The sequence below is a fragment of the Diaphorina citri genome, unplaced genomic scaffold (genome assembly GCF_000475195.1).
Source record: "Diaphorina citri unplaced genomic scaffold, Diaci psyllid genome assembly version 1.1 scaffold228, whole genome shotgun sequence".
Taxonomy (NCBI): domain Eukaryota; kingdom Metazoa; phylum Arthropoda; class Insecta; order Hemiptera; family Psyllidae; genus Diaphorina; species Diaphorina citri.
This window is the reverse complement of record NW_007377665.1, coordinates 85371-108409: the sequence shown is the minus strand read 5'-3', so window position 1 is coordinate 108409 and position 23039 is coordinate 85371. Positions and strand designations below refer to the sequence as shown.

The 23039-nt window shown below is 39.2% G+C and overlaps 2 protein-coding genes across 2 annotated transcripts; both read left to right on the top strand.

Moving 5' to 3' along the window:
- The first annotated feature begins 369 nt into the window (after positions 1–369).
- LOC103506335 lies at positions 370–14858 on the top strand. The gene is made up of 6 exons (XM_017442824.2): positions 370–529; positions 1645–1710; positions 1914–1969; positions 2573–2697; positions 7837–7928; positions 14434–14858. Exons 1-6 carry the CDS (start codon positions 370–372, stop codon positions 14592–14594), a joined length of 660 nt encoding a protein of 219 aa, XP_017298313.1. The 3' UTR covers positions 14595–14858.
- Positions 14859–14874: 16 nt separating this feature from the next.
- Positions 14875–22590, top strand: LOC103506339 (protein RFT1 homolog). Its single transcript, XM_026821414.1, has 8 exons — positions 14875–14937; positions 16862–17085; positions 17330–17519; positions 17859–18302; positions 19719–20093; positions 21018–21187; positions 21421–21520; positions 22176–22590. Exons 1-8 carry the CDS (start codon positions 14875–14877, stop codon positions 22320–22322), a joined length of 1713 nt encoding a protein of 570 aa, XP_026677215.1. The 3' UTR covers positions 22323–22590.
- The last annotated feature ends 449 nt before the right edge of the window (positions 22591–23039 follow it).

Genomic DNA, 23039 nt, shown 5'->3' with positions numbered 1-23039 from the left:
GCTATAATGTTCACAAAAGCAGCTGAGGTCACCCATTTCTCCCCAGGTACGAGTGTGGTTGTACATATCTAGACATCACCCACTGGGTTAGACTACGTAGCGTCTGAGTGTGAATTATTGTTAAATTGATGTTAATATAGCCCTGGTTACTTATATCAACTTTATGGGGAAAGTACTTTATCCAGGGGGTTGCCATTCAGCTGCCCAACTCAAATTTGTTGGGATTTTGAATCTCAGGAAAAGTAGGTACATATGTACTTAGAATAGGATCCAGATACAATACCCACGTACAGGGTTCCCCTTTTTTTATGTTCAATACTGATATTTGATCTCAATGATCTCTTCTTATAACTTGAAATTCTTCTTTCCATGTCAAAGTCTTATCTTTTAGAAGATGATCTTGCATTTCTAAAGGACTTACACCATGTCAAGCTCAAATCCACCGAATCAGATATACTTAATCAACTCAGTGAATTAAAGAATCAAAATGTGTCTATCGGTAATTTAGGTGGCAACTTTAACTGTGAACGTAAGTATATTAGTTACCTACATATATTATAATCATGTAATGAGAAGCTAGAGATATGTTGGTAGGTACATTGAACAAATCAGTCCTTTTTACATCATTCAACTGAAACCATATCACGTCTGATTTGTATGGGTGACCTGACCTTAAATATGGGGCATCATGAACTACTGAGGTCTTCCTCCCTTTATTCAAAATATTGATCAAGTTATCCCCAAATAATCCTCTAATTACTTATCAATTGATCAGGGTTTAAAACCGTAATTCATCACAGTAATTGTTAGCTCATGTAATGAGAAGCTAGAGATATGTTGGTAGGTACATTGAACAAATCAGTCCTTTTTACATCATTCAACTGAAACCATATCACGTCTGGTTTGTATGGGTGACCTGACCTTAAATATGGGGCATCATGAACTACTGAGGTCTTCCTCCCTTTATTCAAAATATTGATAAAGTTATCCCCAAATAATCCTCTAATTACTTATCAATTGATCAGGGTTTAAAACCGTAATTCATCACAGTAATTGTTACCTTGGACAGTAGTGCATCTGCCTTGAAAGTGCTAGTTTGTGGTTTTGATTCTTGATATTTATTCAAAAGAGGTATGTTTTGTTCTTGGAACAGCTGGCATGCATGCTCTAATCCTGCCGTCTCTTTGATTTTGGGACAGTAACCCTCTTAAAAGAAGTACCTCTATCAAACCCTCTTAAAAGAAGTAACTACCTAAGTAATCAACGCCGTCTCTTTGATTTTGGGACAGTAACCCTCTTAAAAGAAGTACCTCTATCAAACCCTCTTAAAAGAAGTAACTACCTAAGTAATCAGAGAGATCTCTGTTTTCATTTACAGTTGAAAGAGAAAAGCTAGAGGCAGAGAAAGCAGATTGTGAAAGGCTGTAGTGCATCTGCCTTGAAAGTGCTAGTTTGTGGTTTTGATTCTTGATATTTATTCAAAAGAGGTATGTTTTGTTCTTGGAACAGCTGACATGCATGCTCTAATCCTGCCATCTCTTTGATTTTGGGACAGTAACCCTCTTAAAAGAAGTACCTCTATCAAACCCCCTTTAAAGAAGTAACTACCTAAGTAATCAGAGAGATCTCTGTTTTCATTTACAGTTGAAAGAGAAAAGCTAGAGGCAGAGAAAGCAGATTGTGAAAGGCTCAAACAGTTGGTCAATGATGGTACTTGTGAACTAGATGCTGCAGAGAAACAATTACAACAGCTTGAAAACAGTCAGGTAAGTAAAGATACAACTTGAGCTAGGAATGTCTAGGACTATCATGCAAACCATTAAAAGCCTCTTTCATTGTTCAATAACTAGCCATAACTTCAGCCCTGATTGTTGGTTGTCAACTAAAACTTTTATCAAAGTATTTCAATGATGGTACTTGTGAACTAGATGCTGCAGAGAAACAATTACAACAGCTTGAAAACAGTCAGGTAAGTAAAGATACAACTTGATCTAGGAATTTCTAGGACTATCATGCAAACCATTAAAAGCCTCTTTCATTGCTCAATAACTAGCCATAACTTCAGCCCTGATTGTTGGTTGTCAACTAAAACTTTTATCAAAGTACTTAAATACTAAATTTTTAAAGGCCTTTGATATGTTTTGTCACAAAGAGTTGATTCTCATTTTGAATGTTATGACTGGTTTGGTCCACAAATTTAGTCTGAAAGTCCTGACTTCATGTCAAAAAGACAAAGTTTTGAATCCTATGACTGGTTTGGTCCACAAAGTTAGTCTGAAAGTCCTGACTTCCTGTCAGGAACAAAGATATTTCCTCAAAAAGACAAGAAAAAACAGGTGTCTTGGTGTTTTATTTTTAAAATTATTTTCAACTGATTTCCTCTAATACTAAATTTTTAAAGGCCTTTGATATGTTTTGTCACAAAGAGTTGATTCTCATTTTGAATGTTATGACTGGTTTGGTCCACAAATTTAGTCTGAAAGTCCTGACTTCATGTCAAAAAGACAAAGAAGAAAAAACAGGTGTCTTGGTGTTTTATTTTTAAAATTATTTTCAACTGATTTCCTTACAGGAAGAATTAAAATTAGATTTGAAGTACCTTGGCACCCAAGTTGTAAACAGACAGCAGGAGCTTTCCAAATTGAAATCTCAGAGAAGACCTGGGTCAAGAGATAAGAGGAAACTTCAGTTACTGTCGTAAGTTTGAAATTCTCGAGTACCTAAGTATTTTAAATACGTATTGATATCTCTCTACTTTAATACCTCCCTAATCGAGAGTTGGATACCATTAAAAGTTTGATATTACTTCAAGGCAATACAACTATCTTAACTTTTTGGTTAAAAATGTAGATGTTTCAAAGCCATAGAGCAGGAAAAATGAGGACCAACGGAATTTTTCTTTTTCTTCTACGACTTCTAAATACCGAAATACACCTTACCTGTTCTGGAATCCAACCTCTGAACTTAGAGCTACCTCTGCATTTTAAAAGAGAGAGTTTATCAAAAATAGACCTTTACCTAAATGGCAACAATGTAAGGATTTCCTGCAATCTGATTGGTTCCTTCATTTAGGGTTGATGACTCTATTGCTGTCACATTGATCTGCACGAACTATAGGTTTTCACGTTTACTATCAAAAAATGACAAGAAAGCGCCTTATTCCTCGTTTCAGATCCTAAAAATAACTAGCAAGGGAAAGGAATTTTTTAGTCTCATTGGATAAACTATTCTTCTATTCTTAAAATAAAAATCTGGTGTGAACATCACACGGCTTTCCTTATCCTATTGAATGATGCTTATTTGAGTGTTCTTTTGCCCTAACTTTCACAATATCAAACCGTTTTGTCGCTATAGCTGAAAACCGCCAAAAAAACGGTAGAAAACCGCCAAAAAGTGGTCAAAATACCGCCAACCGCAGCACCTATCTCAACCAAGTTTCATGTCGCATACTTGTCACATTTGTGAACTATATACCAAATTCAGCTAAAAAAGCTCCATATCCTTTATTTTAGAATTTATATTGGTTCAACCCAAAAGTTAACTTTTGGTCTGCAGGATGTGGCTTAGGATATGAGGATAGTGACTACCACCTTCCTTTAGAACCTAGAGCCAGCCACTCCCTATCAGGTCCGCCTGTCAGGTCGCCTGATAGTGTGTGCTCATCAGGTAGACCTGACAGACGGAACTTTTCAGCCGTTCCTGTCACGTCTACCTGATAGTGAGTAGCTGGCTTTACCCTTGAAAAATTCAATATTGAGGTCTGTATATTAATACCGATACGGTCGACTTCTCATTTACTTAAAATCCCATGCCTTGGTGTGGATTTGATCTCGCGTTCTTCCAGTTACCAGTCGAACCGCTTAGCCGTAGGGTAATTCGCGTGTTTCTCAAATCATGTCGCAGTGTTTTTCTCTCACACTGTGCGACCAAGAGTGTGCAATATGTGTTACTTTTTCGGTTCTACATAAAATCGAGTTCAATAGAATTAACCTACATAATGGAGAATTGCTGATTCCGCTGAATTGTTCACTCGAGTCAGCGTTGAATACGTCAGTCAACAACTTAGCACTGGGACAATCACAAGGCGAGGACTTCTCTGAGGTGAGTAGGTACTGTTATCAGTTTGTTTATCAGAGAGTGTTTTGTTTAAATATTTCCAAGTTGTCTAGTTGAAAGTTCACTTTTTTAGGACGAATATTATTGCTTTCCTACCGATTTCTTATTTCTTAAAACGTACGCAAGTTGATAGTTTGATTTTTTACTTCTCTACCTGACAATTTTCGCCTTAAAAAATAATGGTGAAATTGTAAAATTCAATTTTCATAAATTTGAAACCGGTAGGTGTATTACCTGTTTTATACAAAATCCTCTCGTGAAGGTGTATTGAAGATGTCTTTTATGTTACTCTATCTAATTTTCTGTGTTACAAATCATCCTCAGGTTTGGCTTTGATTCTGGAATGCTATATGAAATTGAACTCTTGAAAGGTGAAGCCGTGGTTGAGGGATACTTTGATTTGGAAGTTTTAAAGTTGAAATCGAATAGTTCATTGGACATGGCTTCAGTGGTTGGTTCAGGATCATTCAGAAGTGTGACTATCTCTGTAGTGGTGGGTGGTTCAGTGGTGACAGTTGTGGACTCTGTCTGATCTTGGGCAGTGGTTGATTCTACAGTAGTGGACTCTGTGTAATCCTCCATAGTAGTAGTCTCTGGCTGCGTGGTAGTTATCTCCATGATGACGTCATCCAATGAAATTGATTTGAGCAGTTTCTTTTTCTTCAAGTTCAAGCGAGTCTGCTCGTAAGGCACCACATCAATCCGGGAATTATCTTTGGTTTCGGTTGTGTTCACCGTGACAGTTTTATTGAGAGATTGTAGCTTTCCTAGAGATGCACAACAATTCTTCTCAAGACAAGTAGAGTTATAGATACTGTTGAAATCTTTGCTCAAGTAGTGGAACTGTTTCTTCAGCTTGTTAAAATGTTTTGTCAAATTGCTGATAACATCCGGACATTTTGGTTTGATGGAGTCAGTGGAATATCTCATAACTGGGTCGTTGACGGATTCAACACCATCTTCTAAACTTGCTTCCACACTACTCGATTTACTGCTGGCAGCAACCATTTCAGATGGATCAGTGCTCAGCATGGATAACACTGGGCTAATACCTTTTGGTGCAGTTGAATCCTGGTCATCAGAGTTCTCTACAGCTGTGGCCTCATCATTTGCCACTTCTGTTTCAGTTTTGTTTTCGGCTTTGTTGTAATCTTCATAGTCTAGAACTGTGAATTCTGAAGCAGGTGGTGTTGAAGTAGGAATGTCGTTTTCATTGTTAATTATTTCTTTTTCCAGACTTGCACTCGCACCATTACTTTGTTCCATAGATTCTTGCTTCTTTGATTCGCCGTTGGTTGATTTCGTATCAGTACGACTGCTGTTTTCATAATTTGAAGAGGTTTCATGGTTGGCATTCGATTTCATGGATACAGTTCCTGTAGATTTAAGATTGTCGTCAGTGGTGGAAATCTTCTTTTCTGTAACACTGCTAGAGGAGTTTGAAGAGCTAGATTTGAAGTTGGTTTTCGACACTGTAGTTACAACTTGATTTTCTCTTTTCTTCACAATTTTTTGAGGTACAGGCTTGGTCAATTTTCTTTGATTTTTAGGAGTTTGTGAGTTCGTGACTTCTTTGGGAGTTGCGGGGACATTTTTGTTTGATAATGGATTGTGTGGAAGGACGAAATTGAAAATATGAGTCAATGAAGAAATTGAAAACACGAGTCAAGGAAGAATTGAGAACACCCAGAAATGATGTGAGGCTGAGAATGTAAACAATCAAAATAATGTATTGAGAATTTATTGATTTTCTCAATAATAAATGTGTTACAATCAGTAATCCTTTAATTACTTAACGTCGTTCAAAGAAAGTAAAATGGGCAGAAAATTTGATTTTATAGAAGAGAAACACCTCGAAGACTTTGGAAATTTTGTGATCTAGCCATAAAGAATCGGAAATCTGGATCTAGACGAATTTGTAAAGATGTGTCCACACATGGTCGACCGGCCGTTGATGTCGACTGAACCGTCCAAACTGCCTCGACAACATAGATTCATCTCGTCGATCGATCGACTCTGTGTGGACACGCCTACACGGACAGACTGAACCACTTCCCATCGAATGGACTTGTAGTATAGACTATACACCTTGAAAATTTGATTACATAATAATAGAGCTCTGAGGGTTAGGTGATAGAGAATGACTCCAACATTATCCTCGCCTAGTGGACAAATTTCACTCGCAAGTCCAATATTATTAATCGTCAGAAGTATAAACCATTCAGTGGAAATGAAAGGTCCCTGGACATCAGAAATTCTGTGAGAAAACTACGGTTTCTTAAAAAGTTGAGAAATAGGAACTATGACATCACTAGAAAATAGGATAAATGATAATAACTATGGTGAGGATTTTCTAGGGGAGACTTCAGCCTTTTGGACTCGGATTAATTCTCAAATAATTTAGAGTTGTGCTTTATTTGGATTTTAGACTGTCAACTTGGAAAGGCTTAGGACTAGGACAAGATATCTCATTATGCTTTTGCTATCAGTGTTGTAGAGCAGCTCTCTATTGATATACCTAATTCTGTTTACTGATTGAGAATTTAGTAAGCCAGCCTGATTAAGCTTGGTGGGTAGCGTGTGTGCGTTGTAAGCGCTAGGTCGCGAGTTCAATTGAGGTACCTAGGGCGGATTTTATCCTAAAACAGATAAGGTCTATTCTCAAAACTACTGTTTTTCTCCTATCCTCTCTTCCTTCTATCTTTCGTGACGAAAGTACCTTAGCAGTTACAGTTCCCTCTATAAAACCCCTCGGAAATTCGACAAGCTAAAAAAAATAAAATGGCGTTCCTGTGCGACAACCCCTGGTAGGCTGACGAGGGGAGACGTTTGGATGGCAAGTGTCATTGCAAAACGTTTTGTGAAAGGCTCAAACAGTTGGTCAATGATGGTACTTGTGAACTAGATGCTGCAGAGAAACAATTACAACAGCTTGAAAACAGTCAGGTTAGTAAAGATACAACTTGAGCTAGGAATTTCTAGGACTATCATGCAAACCATTAAAAGCCTCTTTCATTGTTCAATAACTAGCCATAACTTCAGCCCTGATTGTTGGTTGTCAACTAAAACTTTTATCAAATACTAAATTTTTAAAGGCCTTTGATATGTTTTGTCACAAAGAGTTGATTCTCATTTTGAATCCTATGACTGGTTTGGTCCACAAAGTTAGGTCTGAAAAGTCCTGACTTCCTGTCAGGAACAAAGATATTTCCTCAAAAGACAAGAAAAACAGGTGTCTTGGTGTTTTATTTTTAAAATTATTTTCAACTGATTTCCTCACAGGAAGAATTAAAATTAGATTTGAAGTACCTTGGCACCCAAGTTGTGAACAGACAGCAGGAGCTTTCCAAATTGAAATCTCAGAGAAGACCTGGGTCAAGAGATAGGAGGAAACTTCAGTTACTGTCGTAAGTTTGAAATTCTCGAGTACCTAAGTATTTTAAATATGTATTGATATCTCTCTACTTTAATACCTCCCTAATCAAGAGTTGGATACCATTAAAAGTTTGATATTACTTCAAGGCAATACAACTCTCTTAACTTTTTGGTTAATAAATGTAAAGAAAACCTAAATTTATTTTATTCCCCCCTGGGTTATGATGTTTTGAATGTTACCTACATCAAAAAGTTTGATCTTTAAATCTCCAACACTGCAATCCTGCAAAGAGAGTGTAATCCACCAGATTATTTCTTGTTCTTTTTTTTTTAAATTTTTTACAGGAACTTGTTGAAAGTCTACGAAAACCTGTTGAAAATAAAGCTGTGTGATTCTTCCCATGTTGCGGACAAACCCAAGAACCTTGTCTATGGCTGTATCCTTTATAATGCAATACACATTGTATTGCAGAAAGCCATCTTAGTTAGCTTGGAACTTAACTCACATAAAAAACCCCCCCTGAGGCTTAGGTGTAGGGGCGAACAGCCCCAAAAGATAGTGTGTCTGCCTTGTATCTTCATTCTCAAAATAGCTGTCTTTCTCCTATCTTGTCCTCTTTTCGATTTCGGGGTGATAAGACCTTTGTAAATATTAACCTATGTAGGTGCAGTTCCCTTTATTGATTGATTGAAATAATTTACTTCATTTTCGACAATAACGTAAGTGCAAGAAACAAACAAAAGAGAAATTAATTTGTATAAACGCCTGCTAATACGTTAGGTATGCAATGCGCGTAACACTCAAGATGTATTAATTTTAAGCAAAATAAATGTCTGCCTCAATTATAGGGTCACTACTAAGGCCGACATTTTTTTTTTTTTATTTTATTTTATTTTAACTCTTCTCCATTCATTCGATTGTATTATACAAAAATTGGTACCATCAATGGCTCCCGTAAATTCGTATGGTACACAACCCACCTACAAAATATGTACCTACCTGTATTTATGTTGGAAGGAATACGTACCATTGTACCTACACTTCTTGCTGACAAAATTCCCATTTTCTGTTGTTTCCAGGAGTTCTGCTAAAGGAGACACCACAAGCAGGTATGAATACTAGGCACAGACTGGAAAACCGGGAATTGTCAGGGAATTTCACGGAGACTGGAAAAGTCAGGTTTGTAAATATTAACCTATGTAGGTGCAGTTCCCTTTATTGATTGATTGAAATAATTTACTTCATTTTCGACAATAACGTAAGTATAGGTACAAAAAAACAGGTATAGAAACTCCCTAAGACTTTTCTTTTTTTATTTTAAGAGGTTTGACAGACGGAACTGTAACTGCTTAGGTCTTATCGTCCCGAAATTTGTACCTACATTTATATCCCTCGTCCTCCTAGATATGCAGGTGTGGATATAACTAATACAGTATTCAGGCAATACCGATATTGTTGAACAACATACAGAGATAGGTAGAAATGCCTTTACTGGCGTGGTGTCTTGGCTTCTCATTTATATTCAAACAACATCATGGATTGGAACAGCCGTGCCAAGAATGGTACGTGCGAGAAATGCCTTTACTGGCGTGGTGTCTTGGCTTCTCATTTATATTCAAACAACATCATGGATTGGAACAGCCGTGCCAAGAAGGGAATTTCTCAAAAATTGACAAAAATCCAAAAAAGTCAGGGAATTTTTCAAAGCCTAAAAAAAGTGCCTTTACTGGCGTGGTGTCTTGGCTTCTCATTTATATTCAAACAACATCATGGATTGGAACAGCCGTGCCAAGAATGGTACGTGCGAGGTACATTAAAATGTACAGAAGCATCTCCTATTGGGGCATTGGTAATCTTTTATTTAATTCTTCCTTCCATTTTTCTAAAATATCTCAATAAATAGTACCTATTCGGAGTCTAGATAGTTCTATGTTTTTATGGGCTGCGTCCACAGTCGATCAACTTCGTGATAATTTTAGGAAATAAATTAATAGAAAAAGAAAATCAATTAAATAAAAACGGATGAAAAATCTTTTATTGATCATCTTCGACACGTGGTCCCACCCATTAGAATATCTTTGGATTTTGAGCTGACTGTTCTCCTCACAGCGCAGGTGGCTTTCCAATAAATTGTAGTTCTATGTTTTTATGGGCTGCGTCCACAGTCGATCAACTTCGTGATAATTTTAGGAAATAAATTAATAGAAAAAGAAAATCAATTACCTAAATAAAAACGGATGAAAAATCTTTTATTGATCATCTTCGACACGTGGTCTCACCCATTAGAATATCTTTGGATTTTGAGCTGACTGTTCTCCTCACAGCGCAGGTGGCTTTCCAATAAATTGCGTTAGGGTAAAAGAACACTCAAATAAGCATCATTCAATAGGATAAGGAAAGTCGTGTGATGTTCACACCAGATTTTTTTTTTTTTTTTGATCTCTAAAGCAATGTTGCGCCCAGTTTTGTCTAATGCCTAGCACCCACCAGCAACATTTTCTCTAGAAAAATTGTTTCTCAACAATCCAGAAATGTTTTGCAACAAACAGTCCAGCACGAAATATTTGTTTCTCAACATTTGCGCAACCGTTGCCAAACAAATGTTGCTGATGGTTACTAGACTTAACCCTGCATAAGAAAATGTTGCGCGTCAATGTATCTCTGTCTTGCAACACATCCTGTATGACTGTATGCCTCCTACGTACACCATGTTTTGTTTCTGGCGTCATGTCCCGTTATTATTGACATCTTGTACATTTCCTATAGCGTTGCTTTAGTCATCCTGGTGATCTCAAGTTTCCTTGAACCTCTCCTTTAGTCTCCAATTTCCTCACATCACCATATCCATGGTCATATATTGTCCCGTGCCCGCCACGTTAGAGGAAATTCTGGTCGTTCAATTCAAACGCCAAGGTTAAAGATCAATAGATCAGTTGCGCTTACTTGGGTGATGTTTCAAACCCATAGAGCAGGAAAAATGAGGACCAACAGAATTTTTCTTTTTCTTCTACGACTTCTAAATACCGAGAGAAATCGATTTAAAAAATACCGGTAAATCGTGAAGTTTGACGTCACGGCATACGCGCCTGTAGGCGATGACGTCATAATTCATGACTCCCGCTTAGTTTGTTTGTGCGTAAGCGGTTCTGCGCATTTTTACGTAAAATCTGACGTCACAACTCTTTGAACTCCCAGAATAAATTTGTCATATTTTTTATTTCAAATTTCCAACCTCGAGCACGGGAAAATGTCTTTCCTTCCAACAAACAAACACGAAACCCCTCTCTCTCCTTCTGTTGTCATATTTTTTATTTCAAATTTCCAACCTCGAGCACGGGAAAATGTCTTTCCTTCCAACAAACAAACACGAAACCCCTCTCTCTCTCTCCTTCTTCTCTACTTCCACCTCCGCTCTCTTGGCGGTTCGCAGCACAAACGTATCACACACATACTTTTAGCTTGTTTACATTCCAGGGTCGGAGTTTACCACTCGTGGGTTTTTGTTTACACAAAGTTCTCTTTGGGGAACAATATACGGATGTTTGGAATAGTTACAGTTTCTTATCTATGATGATTTGATAACAATGAAACGTTTTGCAATGACACTTGCCATCTAAACATCGCCCCTCGTCAGCCTACCAGGGGTTGTCGTACAAAAACACTTTTTTTTCAATTGGAAGGGGTTTGATCGAGGGAACTGTTACTGCTACGGTCTGTTCGTCCTGAAACATCTTCCTTCTATCGAAGAAAGAGAGGATATTAGAAAAACAGTCGTTCAGAGAACAGACCTTATTTGTTTTAGGGTGAAATCCGCCCCGGGCGGGAATTGAACTCGCGAACTAGCGTTTACAAGGTAGACGCTCTACCCACCAAACTAACTAGGCTTTCTTATTAAAATCTTGATTTCCAAGCATAAACAGGCCCATCTGATGAGAGGCATACTACGACATTTATCTGTACCCACATAGCATTTGTTTCATTGCTACGATATAAAAACGGCGGTGGAACACTTAAAAAAAAGCTAATACTCTACAATACTGATAGATAGCACAAGGGCTTGTCCTTTTCAAGCTGACATAAAGCACAACTCAAAATTATTTGAGAATCAATCAGGGTCCAAAAGGCTGAAGTCTCCCCTAGAAAATCCACACGATACTAATATTGTTATCCTATTTTCTAGTGATGTCATAGTTCCTATTTCTCAACTTTTTAAGAAACTGTAGTTTTCTCACAGTATTTCTGATGTGCAGGGACCTTTCATTTCCACTGAATGGTTGATACTTCTGACGATTAATAATATTGGACTTGCGAGTGAAATTTGTCCACTAGGCGAGGATAATGCTGGAGTCATTCTCTATCACCTAACCCTCAGAGCTCTATTATTATGTGATCAAATTTTCAAGGTCTATAGTCTATACATATATACTACAAGTCCATTCGATGGGAAGTGGTTCAGTCTGTCCGTGTAGGCGTGTCCACACAGAGTCGAGCGGCCGTCGATCGACGAGATGAATCTATGTCGTCGAGGCAGTTTGGACGGTTCAGTCGACATCAACGGCCGGTCGACCATGTGTGGACACATCTTTACAAATTCGTCTATCCAGATTTCAGATTCTTAATGGCTAGATCACAAAATTTCCAAAGTCTTCGAGGTGTCTTGTATAAAATGAAATTTTCTGCTCATTTTACTTTCTTTGAACCGCGTTAAGTAATTAAAGGATTACTGATTGTAACACATTTGTTATTGAGAAAATCAATAAATTCTCAATACATTATTTTGATTGTTTACATTCTCAGCCTCTCACATCACTTCTGGGTGTTCTCAATTCTTCCTTGACTCGTGTTTTCAATTTCTTCATTGACTCATATTTTCAATTTCGTCCTTCCACACAATCCATGATCTCATCAAGATGATCTATTAGGGTTGTTTTTCTTAACCCGAATCCGCCTTTCTATTTCCCTTGTACCAACTCTTTACAAATCAATTCTTTAGTTGTACTCACAGCGAGTGATGTTGATTTAAAGCCCGTTCCCACTTGAGTTTCATCCGATTTTTTTTCGAATGTCCTGTATTTAACGTAATATAAATGGTTGTTCCCACTACAGACGACACGATTTTTTTCCGAACGACAAGAGGGAACGGGCCTTAACCCACCGTTCATGGTTGAATACATAGTTACAACAAGCTGGGCCCGTCCCTCCGGGAATTTTTTAGCCCGTAGTTTATTCGATCGTGGTTAAAGAATACCTTTGTACCTACCTAATTTGTTTAATATTCAGTTTATTATCATTCTTGATTTGATTTTACTTTCATGTAATGATTTAAAATCAAGGCTAGAGCCCGTTCTCCCTTTATTCCCAATATAATGTTTAAGTCACCCATCCATTTATTGGCCTTTCTCGGCGTAGCTTAACATGGGTGACGCTAAAACCGATCTTAAATGATCGACTGAAGTGTTATCTAAAACTTTCTCGCTTTGAGTTCGTCGTCGCGACAAATTTCGAGATCTGAGCTCATTTGTGTGAGAAAATGTATAGTAGATTCGCATAAGCTTAACCCATTGTTTTGCCCCTACATCTAAGCCACAGAGTGGACTTTTTGTGTATGTACGTATAATATACATACAACAAATTACAAGCAGAAAAACTAGATGAAAAATTCCAAACCTTTTTCCACTATGCCCTGTCCAATCGTTACTGTTTTTTTTTTTTTTTTGACGTGCGGTTTACCCTCCATTAACCTCACCCAGTCTGAGTGGGCTGGGAAAAGCCAGCAGCCCGCCATTGCTCAGATGGGCACCCCTTCAAATACCCACTACGTGCAACGTTGCATAACATCAGTGATTCATCAGGAACTGTAGAATTCAACGTATTATCGCTGCGTGCGGTATTTCAAGTAACTTCTTCTTCTTCTTGTAGTGCCGTGTCCTAGAGAACGTTGGCGGTCATGACTCCTATTTCTTGTTTGTCCTGGGCAGCTGTGAATAGTTATTCTGAGGATTTCTCGAATCAGGATCTAAGATCTCCCAATCATGAAAGTCTCCTCCTTCCTCTCGGTCTTCTGCCATGTTCCCTGTTCCTTCTTCTTGTAGTGCCGTGTCCTAGGTCCTAGAGAACGTTGGCGATCATGACTCCTATATCTTGTTTGTCCTGGGCAGCTCTGAATGGTTATTCTGAGGATTTCTCGAACCAGGTTCTCGAAGTAGTAACAAGCTAACAAGTAATAAAAATAAATCCGGCGGCGGTATCAATGTGCTATCAATGGCGTTAGCACATTGAATGCAACATTTTCCAATGGATCTCTGAAGCCATGTTGCGCCTAGATTTGTCTAATGCCTAGTACCCACCAGCAACATTTTCTCTAGAAAATTTGTTTCTCAACAATCCAGAAATGTTTTGCAACAAACAGTCCAGCACGAAATATTTGTTTCTCAACATTTGCGCAACTGTTGCCAAACAAATGTTGCTGATGGTTACTAGACTTAACCCTGCATAAGAAAATGTTGCGCGTCAATGTATCCCTGTCTTGCAACACATCCTGTATGGCTGTATGCCTCCTACGTACACCATGTTTTGTTTCTGGCGTCATGTCCCGTTATTATTGACATCTTGTACATTTCCTATAGCGTTGCTTTTAGTCATCCTGGTGATCTCAAGTTTCCTTGAACCTCTCCTTTAGTCTCCAATTTCCTCGTATCACCATATCCATGGTCACCCGAGAACGAACATTATCCCATCAGGATAAAATCCGCCCCGGGCGGGAATCGAACCCGCGGCCTAGCGCTTACAAGGCAGATGCGCTAACTACTAAGCTAACTAGGCTGACCTCCCTAAGACTACAGAACCTTTTGGGAGGTTATCAAACCAAACCTATAAAAAAAAGTAAAAAAGAGAAGGGATACAGTTTGATACACAATTTCCTTAACTCCCGCTCTCCTCAGTTATTTACAACAACAGCAACACCTACGTAAAGAACTTCTGTTTGCCACTCACTGGGGACGCATGGCATCTGTTAACCCCTGCTGCCCGTCTTAGCTGGAGTGTTGATTGTTCAGATGATGAGAATGAAGACCAGGGACTGAAGTCGAAAGTGAATAAATGAGTCTTGGATCGTCCAAAGTCTAAAGTGAATAAATGAGTCTCGGATCGTCCAAAGTCTAAAGTGAATAAATGAGTCTCGGATCGTCCAAAGTCTAAAGCGAATAAATGAGTCTTGGATCGTCCAAAGGCTAAACTGAATAAATGAGTCTTGGATCGTCCAAAGTCTAAAGTGAATAAATGAGTCTTGGATCGTCCAAATTCTATAGTGAAGAATAAATGATTATTGGATCGTCAATGATTGCATGATTGTGTATAGAAAGCCCTATTATGTAGAATTGTCAATGGTAAGTCCTTATGCCTACCACTCACGCTCAGACAGTCCGACAGACCGTGGTCTCACGGACGTGAGCCTGTCAAACAGTCAGAACATGTGTGGCGGAAAATGCGCGAGAGCCAGGTCCGAGGGACCACGGTCTGAAGCTTTTAACGCCACGTTAAAACGTTCTGACAGACGCAACGGTCCCAGTTTGAGTGAATAGGCATTTATTTAAAAAAAAAAAAAAAAAAAAAACCTAATTAAAGAAGGGGCGATAGTGAAAAGGGATTTATTTAAAAAAAAAAAAAAAAAAAAAAAATAGCCTACTTAAAGAAGTGCCGAACTTAAAGAAGATCCGTGCAGAAAGTCAAGGGAAGAAATGGCAGGCGCTTGTCAAAACCCCAGACATCATTCCTAATTTAGGCCTTGTTTAGACTGCGGGAGTAAAGGGACTTTCCAGTCTCATTCTTGCAGGATAAACAAGGTATATTCTATTCTAATTTACCTAGGAAGGCATCTGTCGCTCATTTCCGACTTCTCACGGGGCACGACTATCTATCCCAACATCTCCATAGAATAGGTATCAAAAATTCTCCTAACTGTCCTCTATGTTCCCTTAACTCTCCCATGAACCAAGCACACCTAAATTCCTGTCCAGCCCTGGAAGCCAGCAGTTCCATTGTAGAAAAATATTGGGACGCGCGTAGGAAAATGGCCTAATGGTCAATGTCCCGACATTTGTAAGCAGTTCCATTGTAGAAAAATATTGGGACGCGCGTAGGAAAATGGCCTAATGGTCAATGTCCCGACATTTGTAAACAACAACAACAACAACAAAGAAGTGCCGAGGTACAATATTTTAATTAAAAAGGGGTGGGGTCTTTTATTGAAATTAAATATTTTCAGTTCTTGTTAGTAGTTGTAATTTTTGTCCTTTGGCAAAGGAAAAATACCTGTGAGATTTGTTAACAGAAAGGCAAAAGGGCCAGGGTAATCTCTCCCTCTATTGATAATAATCGCGTGAGCTAAGGTTCGAACCCATGCATCTCACTTTTTTTTTTCTAAATCCAGAATGCCTAGTAAAGTTTCCATTGCTGTTAAGTTAGAACAATTTGAAGGAAAAGCCTGCAGATGCCCCTTTTGAATTGCCCAACAGGAGTTGATGGAGGGACTAAAAAAGTACTGTTAGATTGAGGCTCACCAAATTAGAATATCTTAAAAATTTGTTTAAATCCTTCGATTAGCTGGATATTTAGCTTGATGCTGAATTAAGCTGAATACACAGGTAATCTGATTAGGTAAGACCCAACCCAAGAGGTCTGAACGCGCGATTCAAAATCGCAAGTCCAAGTAGCGGAAACATTCTTCGTTTTATCATGTAAGTACTTAATTGTAAATTATTTTTGGCAAAGATGTAATGAAATAAATAAACATAAAAGTAAATTTGATGAATTACTTAAGTATAGATACACTTTTTTTACTTTCCTTATCCTATAGAAAGGAAAGTAATGTAATCGGGTCAAATTTTCGATGGTCAGTTTTTAGTGTAAAAACACGTTTTAAGGTCCCTAGAGCCTAAATCCAAAGTTTCAGCCATTGATCCGTGTGTCTGTCAGTCTGTCTGTGTGTCTGTCTGTAAACACCAACACTTTCAAAAAGCCTATAAGGATTAAAAAAAAGCAGAAGTAGACGCCAGCGAGTAGGAAATTGGTTGTTCCTATCACTACTTTAAGAGGTACTTGATGTTTTCTTTCATAGGCTTTAAGTTGGGACAAAGCCTAGTAAATTTTACCTTAAATCCTTTAAACAGCCTGGAATTTTCGGAAGAGCAACCTTTTCAGAAACCTTGGGCAGGGTTTAACATCATATTCGCAAGGTTTAGACAATTGCTCGCCAAAATATATCTGCCTTTTTGGTTCTCCTTATCAAGTTGCATTCCTCTTTAATTTAAAGCTTGAAGGTTGAAAAGCCTTTTAATGGGGCCTGAGGAACCTTTCGGGAAATAGTTCTAGTATCTCTTGTTCTGGCTTCAGATCATGTTCCGAGGGGTCACGTTCGGGATGAACGTGTTCGTGTTACGTCACCTAAATCAAGACGTGATTGGAGTCATGAACGTGCGACTCCTGCTACTAGAGTCCACAGTTCTATTCCTCAGCAGGGAAGCATTCCGACGGGCCTGCATCAGTCAGACCACACAACACAACTGGCCCCAGGTCATCAATCTGATTTGGCTCACGTAAGCAACCTCTTCTTATTTCCATTATTTCAGGGTTCCTCTCTATGTACAGTACATAAATTTGTTTTTTATTTACTTCTTTGTAAAATGTACTCCCTATAATATGTCAAAATATATAGGTAAGAAGACCTTGGTTAAACTGCTGAGGCAAAGGGACTTTTCAGTCCTGTCCCAGCAGGATAAACAAGGTATATTATATTATATATTCTATTCTAAATATGTATGTGATATTCCATTATTCCAGAGTACCCATCTGTTCCGTACTATGCGTGCTGTTCGGGTTCATTTGGCTGCATGTGCTGACCATACCAGATCCCAGTGTCACCACACACTATGCTGTAGGTGTGTGGTCCATTGCCATCAGCTGTGTTATGGAGATGTGCTGTGAACCCCTGTATCTGGTGGCTCAGGCCTTCCTCTTTATTAGATTAAGAGTAAGTTTACTGAGAAGATGGTGTCTGCAAAGGATTTTGACGAGAATTTTTCACACAGATGAAATTTTTGCGACGTTTGTATTTTAGGAGTATAAGAAGGAGTAAGAAGTCTTTTGTGGAATGGGCCTCATGGTATGTTCTTAAAGCAAGTTTACACATCTTATTTCACAAATATTCTTTTTTTTTTTTTTTAATGACCCTTATTCATTTATGACAAAGTTCGCCCTCGGCTGAAATCGTACGCCGCAACTTGGCGTTTCCAATTTACGCTACCCTCCAAGCTAACCACTAACCAGGCTGTTTTTTTTCTGTAATATTATGTGATAATTTTTGTTGCAGGTTGTTTGCGAATCTGTGATAGTGGGCGTTCGGACGGCCACGTTTACCCTCCTCGTGTTCACCTGGGCGTCTCCCGGGGCCGTTCTTGCCTTCTCCATCGCCCAGCTACTCTCCATAGGCGCCTACATGGTCAGCTTGTACGCCTACTTCTGGTGGTATCTACGACAGAGAGCCGCTATCACGAGGGAGGCGGGGCAAGCAAGTCGAGAAACACTGGATGGGAAAGAAACACCTAATGTAGGGAGAAATGAAACTCCTGATGGAAAAGAGACCACAACGGAAAATGAAACACCTAGTAGAGGTAGAAATGAAACAGCTAGTGGAGTGAATGAAACACCTGATGGCGGGGGGAAGAGGGTTCCGTTGGAAAGAAAACAGAGCTTGGAAGAGGAGTTTCCGTTCCGGGCTATGACGGACTTTCTGCCCAAACGGTTGGAAAATGAGGTAAGCTATATTTAGCTTTTTTGAAAAGACCCTTTTTTTAAGAGGTTTGATACCCGTAGAAGGAACTGTAACTACCAAGATCCTATCGTCCCGAAATCAAAGAGAGAAAAATGATAGAAGAAAGCCAGCCGTTCCGAGAACGAACCTTATCTGTTTAATTGGCTTGTTACAAGCGCATATTTCGGGAACCATCATTCCTAGAACCCTTACATGTACACCGATCGATTTCTCGTGAAAAGTTACATAGGAAAGACTCCTTGTTCATCTTAAATACTCTAATGGAAATGGAAACTCTTGTTGAAAAAAAAAAAATCACGTTGAAATATTTGGAGATATCACAGAGAGGAGAGAGGGAGCAGAGAGAACCTTCCAGTCTGAAAGCAGAAGAGAGAATGAGCTCTGACAAAAATCTAGGTCTGAAGAAACCTCCCCTTGACCCCCTACTACCAAAAACCATGTAGGGGGTCAGGGGAAATGTAGGGGGTTGAGAGGAGGATTCTCCTACATTTTGACCATAGGTTTGAAGTTTGGACTTAATTTACTCATTTCCCCTTCATTTTCATAAGCGGAAGGTCCTCATCGATTCTTCTGTGATGAGTCACCTATTCGCGGTTTGCTCGTGGTATTCGCGGTTGGCTCTTGATATTCTGCGGTTGTTCTTGATATTCTGCGCGGTTTGTTCGCGGTATCCGCGGTTTGTTCGCGGTATCCGCGGTTTGTTCGCGGTATCCGCGGTTTGTTCGCGGTATTCGCGTTTTTTTCGCGGCCGGTCCTAAAAATTCGCGGTATTCGCGGTTTGTTCGCGGTATCCGCGGTTTGTTCGCGGTATCCGCGGATTGTTCGCGGTATCCGCGGTTTGTTCGCGGTATCCGCGGCTTGTTCGCGGTATCCGCGGTTTGTTCGCGGTATTCGCGTTTTGTTCGCGGTATTCGCGTTTTGTGCGCAGTATCCGCGGTTTGTTCGCGATATTCGCAGTTATGGGTTCGATCTCAGGCAAACGCAGATTTATTTCAGCTCTACTTTTTATTGCAAATAATTATTGATGAAACCAAAATTTTCGCCTGCGGCCGGTCCTAAAAATTTTAGTTTCTATAGATTGTATAGCTCATAATTTTTGCCTGCGGCGCTGTTTCTCATTCTTTTCGTGTTAACCTTTATCCCCCAGGATGTGTGAATGTGTAGACCGAAAAATTACAAAAAAAAAAAGAAAAAAATGCGGCGCAGTTATTTCATGTGCAAATGGAGGACTTAAGCCCTTAGCCTAGTGGTTTCTATAGATTGTATAGCTCACAATTTTTGCCTGCGGCGCTGTTCCTCATTTTTTTCGTGTTAACCTTCATCCCCCAGGATGTGTGAAAAAGGATTTCTATCCAAAATAACTTCACTCTTACCTCGTCTATATCTCATTATCCACAGAGTCAGATGGACGTGAAGCTCCTGCGTCTCACATGGAGTTTCATGAAGCAAGGGCTTCTCAAACAGTTGCTAACCGATGGGGAACGCTACGTCATGACCGTATTTCCCCTACTCACGTTCTCAGAACAGGGGACATTCGACGTGGTGAACAATTTGGGCTCCCTGGCGGCCCGCTTTCTGTTTCGACCCATAGAGGAGTCGTGCTACTTTTACTTCTCGCAGGTTGTACAACGGGATCTGCCCATTGAGAAGCAAAATCAGGTAAGTCTAGAAGTAGTGGTAGTGAACACAATGGATTTAGATCCAGAGGTTGGTGGTTCGAGTCCAAGTCAAATCATAAAATTTATGCCTTCAGTTACACTCCATTTGGCAAGGGTCTAGGTTTTCCTTGCCCTTGGGGTCAATTTAATTTGAAGAAACCATTTACTGATGAAATTTGTAATCGAAGTGTATTAACCCTATATTTCATGTTGTGCCAGATATGGAACAATTAATTAAAAGTACCCTACCAACCATGGAAATGAAAATTAGTTGATCATTTTTGTTTTAAATACATCTTTGAAGACTTTCAATCACGAATTGTGAAGAAATAAAAGGTCAAATACCTTTAATACATGCTTTTTACTATGAGTTGAGGTAAAAAATTACAAGCAGAAATTTTCCTGAAAACTAGGATTTTTAGATCTCTATAAAAATCGTTCTATTTTATCTAGAGCAGTGAAAAAAATACTCTCAGGTTGGTAATATTGTTCTCTTCAATTTTGCGTTCATTTCAAGTTCCCTCCTTGTTTCAAAATCAACCAATCAAGCAAAATATAATTGTTCCATATATGGAACATCATGCAGTCTGGGGTATAAAATTTATGCTTTTGGAAAATAATCAATATTTTGGTTTTTTGTGGCATTTGTGTCCTCTGGCTTTCTCCTATCCTGTCTTTCTTCTCTCTTCGCTTTCGGGACGATACGACCTTAGCAGTCACAGTTCCCTCTATCAAACCTTGTTTAACCTGCTCGAACGAGTGATAAGCATGCAGGTGAGCTGATGAGCATTCAAGTACGCTTTAAAAAAAGTGAACTCTTTCGAGCTTTTTAAAACGTTTGCCCTAAAAATCACAAATTGGCGGCCGTACCGTACAATTCTGATGCAATGGAATCACATAGGAAGCTGATTTAATCGATAAAGGTTTGGCTCTATCCAGGCCCCAGGCAATAATTTCACCATTTGTTTCTAATTTCTTGTATTTGTGTAGATACATCATAACGTAGGTCCGTACATTGAGTTTAAATAAATAAACTTTGCGTCTGTTCTCTCTCCCCAGGTATAACAAGACTATGGTGGCTCTCTCCATCATATTCCTGAGTACCAACTGGTTGTTCACCATGCTAGTGGGCAGTGTGGGTTTCATTCTGGCCAACTGTTTCAACATGGCCACACGGATAGTACAAAGCATTCGGTTCATTCGCTTCAGATATAAACACTCCGGGTTCGATCCCCTGCGAGGATTGATTCCGGGCAAATTGTTCTCAATATCCTTGCTGATATCCCTGGTTGTCACTGTGCTGTCAGAGGTGAGTCCATTTTTCTTTGCTCTAATTTTAATTCGTTTAGCAATCTGTGAAGCTCACTCGTAAACACGGGACCTATGGGGGTTCCAAGACCAAACGTTCTATTAGTACAAAGCATTCGGTTCATTCGCTTCAGATATAAACACTCCGGGTTCGATCCCCTGCGAGGATTGATTCCGGGCAAATTGTTCTCGATATCCTTGCTGATATCCCTGGTTGTCACTGTGCTGTCAGAGGTGATTCCATTTTTCTTTGCTCTAATTTTAATTCGTTTAGCAATCTGTGAAGCTCACTCGTAAACACGGGACCTATGGGGCTTCCAAGACCAAACGTCCTATGTGCCTAAATACCTCTTGGAAACAGGGCAAGGGACATTTTGATCTACATAATTTATCGAATCGCTGTATTAAGTTTGAGCAAAAGCAACCTCCGTGGCCGAGTGGGTGCTTTAACACGTATAAATTCGCTTATTAAACGACTTTTGCCGAAATCTGACGTCCTGAGAAAAGCGAACTCTTTTCGATCCTTTCTCAAGTTTTTTCCCATCCTAAATAGCGAAACTTTGGTCCTGAATAGTAGGTACAGTGTCTACAAGAGATTATACTTATCTGTGGGTGTCTTTAGAAATAAAAGTAATTCGTTTTTCTTCTTTCAGTATTTCCTGGGGTGCTTTGACACGAATAAATTCGCGTATCAAGTTTAAACGACTTTTGCCGAAATCTGACGTCCTGAGAAAAGCGAACTCTTTTCGATCCTTTCTCAAGTTTTTTCCCATCTTAAATAGCGAAACTTTGGTCCTGAATAGTAGGTACAGACTACAGTGTCTACACGAGATTATACTCATCTGTGGGTGTCTTTAGAAATAAAAGTAATTCGTTTTTCTTCTTTCAGTATTTCCTATACGAGACCTCCAAGTTGTACCACTTTCTAGTCGGAGCCGTCTGTTTCCTCCTAGTGGTAGCCTGTTGGATCAAGGAAGAGAAAGAGCTGGTACCTCTCATCATGTCCAAGATTCGACCCGCCGCTAAGACTGAATGATTTTCTAAACACGTCCTTAGGAACGAATCGAGCTTAACTAGTATTAGGGTGGCATTCATGCAATGCAAATTTTGCAGAAGAAAACCTTCATTGGAGAAATACCTACAGGCTTATCTCTCATTGGAAGAGTAGACGCGGGACTTTCAGTAGCTCGTAGTCGCCTGCAAATCCAAACCTCTGAGAATGATAGCAAGTAAGTAGTGCTTTATTTAGACTCTCAGCTTAGAACATGTTGTTTCAATATACCAACAGTTTAATCGAGCACCTCTTTATTGACATAATTTTGTTTAATGTAATGGTACAAGTGTAATGATATAGAGTCTATAACTGCTAAATCCAAACCTCTGAGAATGATAGCAAGTAAGTAGTGCTTTATTTAGACTGTCAGCTTAGAACATGTTGTTTCAATATACCAACAGTAATTAGACTTACTTTATCATGGACACTCGTTGCTATCTTGAAAGCCCAGAAGAGGTTAGGTAGTAGAATACCAACAGTTTAATCGAGCACCTGTTTATTGATATAATTTTGTTTAATGTAATGGTACAAGTGTAATGATGGGCAAGGGACATTTTGATCTACATAATTTATCGAATCGCTGTATTAAGTTTGAGCAAAAGCAACCTCCGTGGCCGAGTGGGTGCTTTGTGTAAGGATTTCCTGCAATCTGATTGGTTCCTTCATTTTGGGTTGATGACTCATTGCTGTCACATTGAT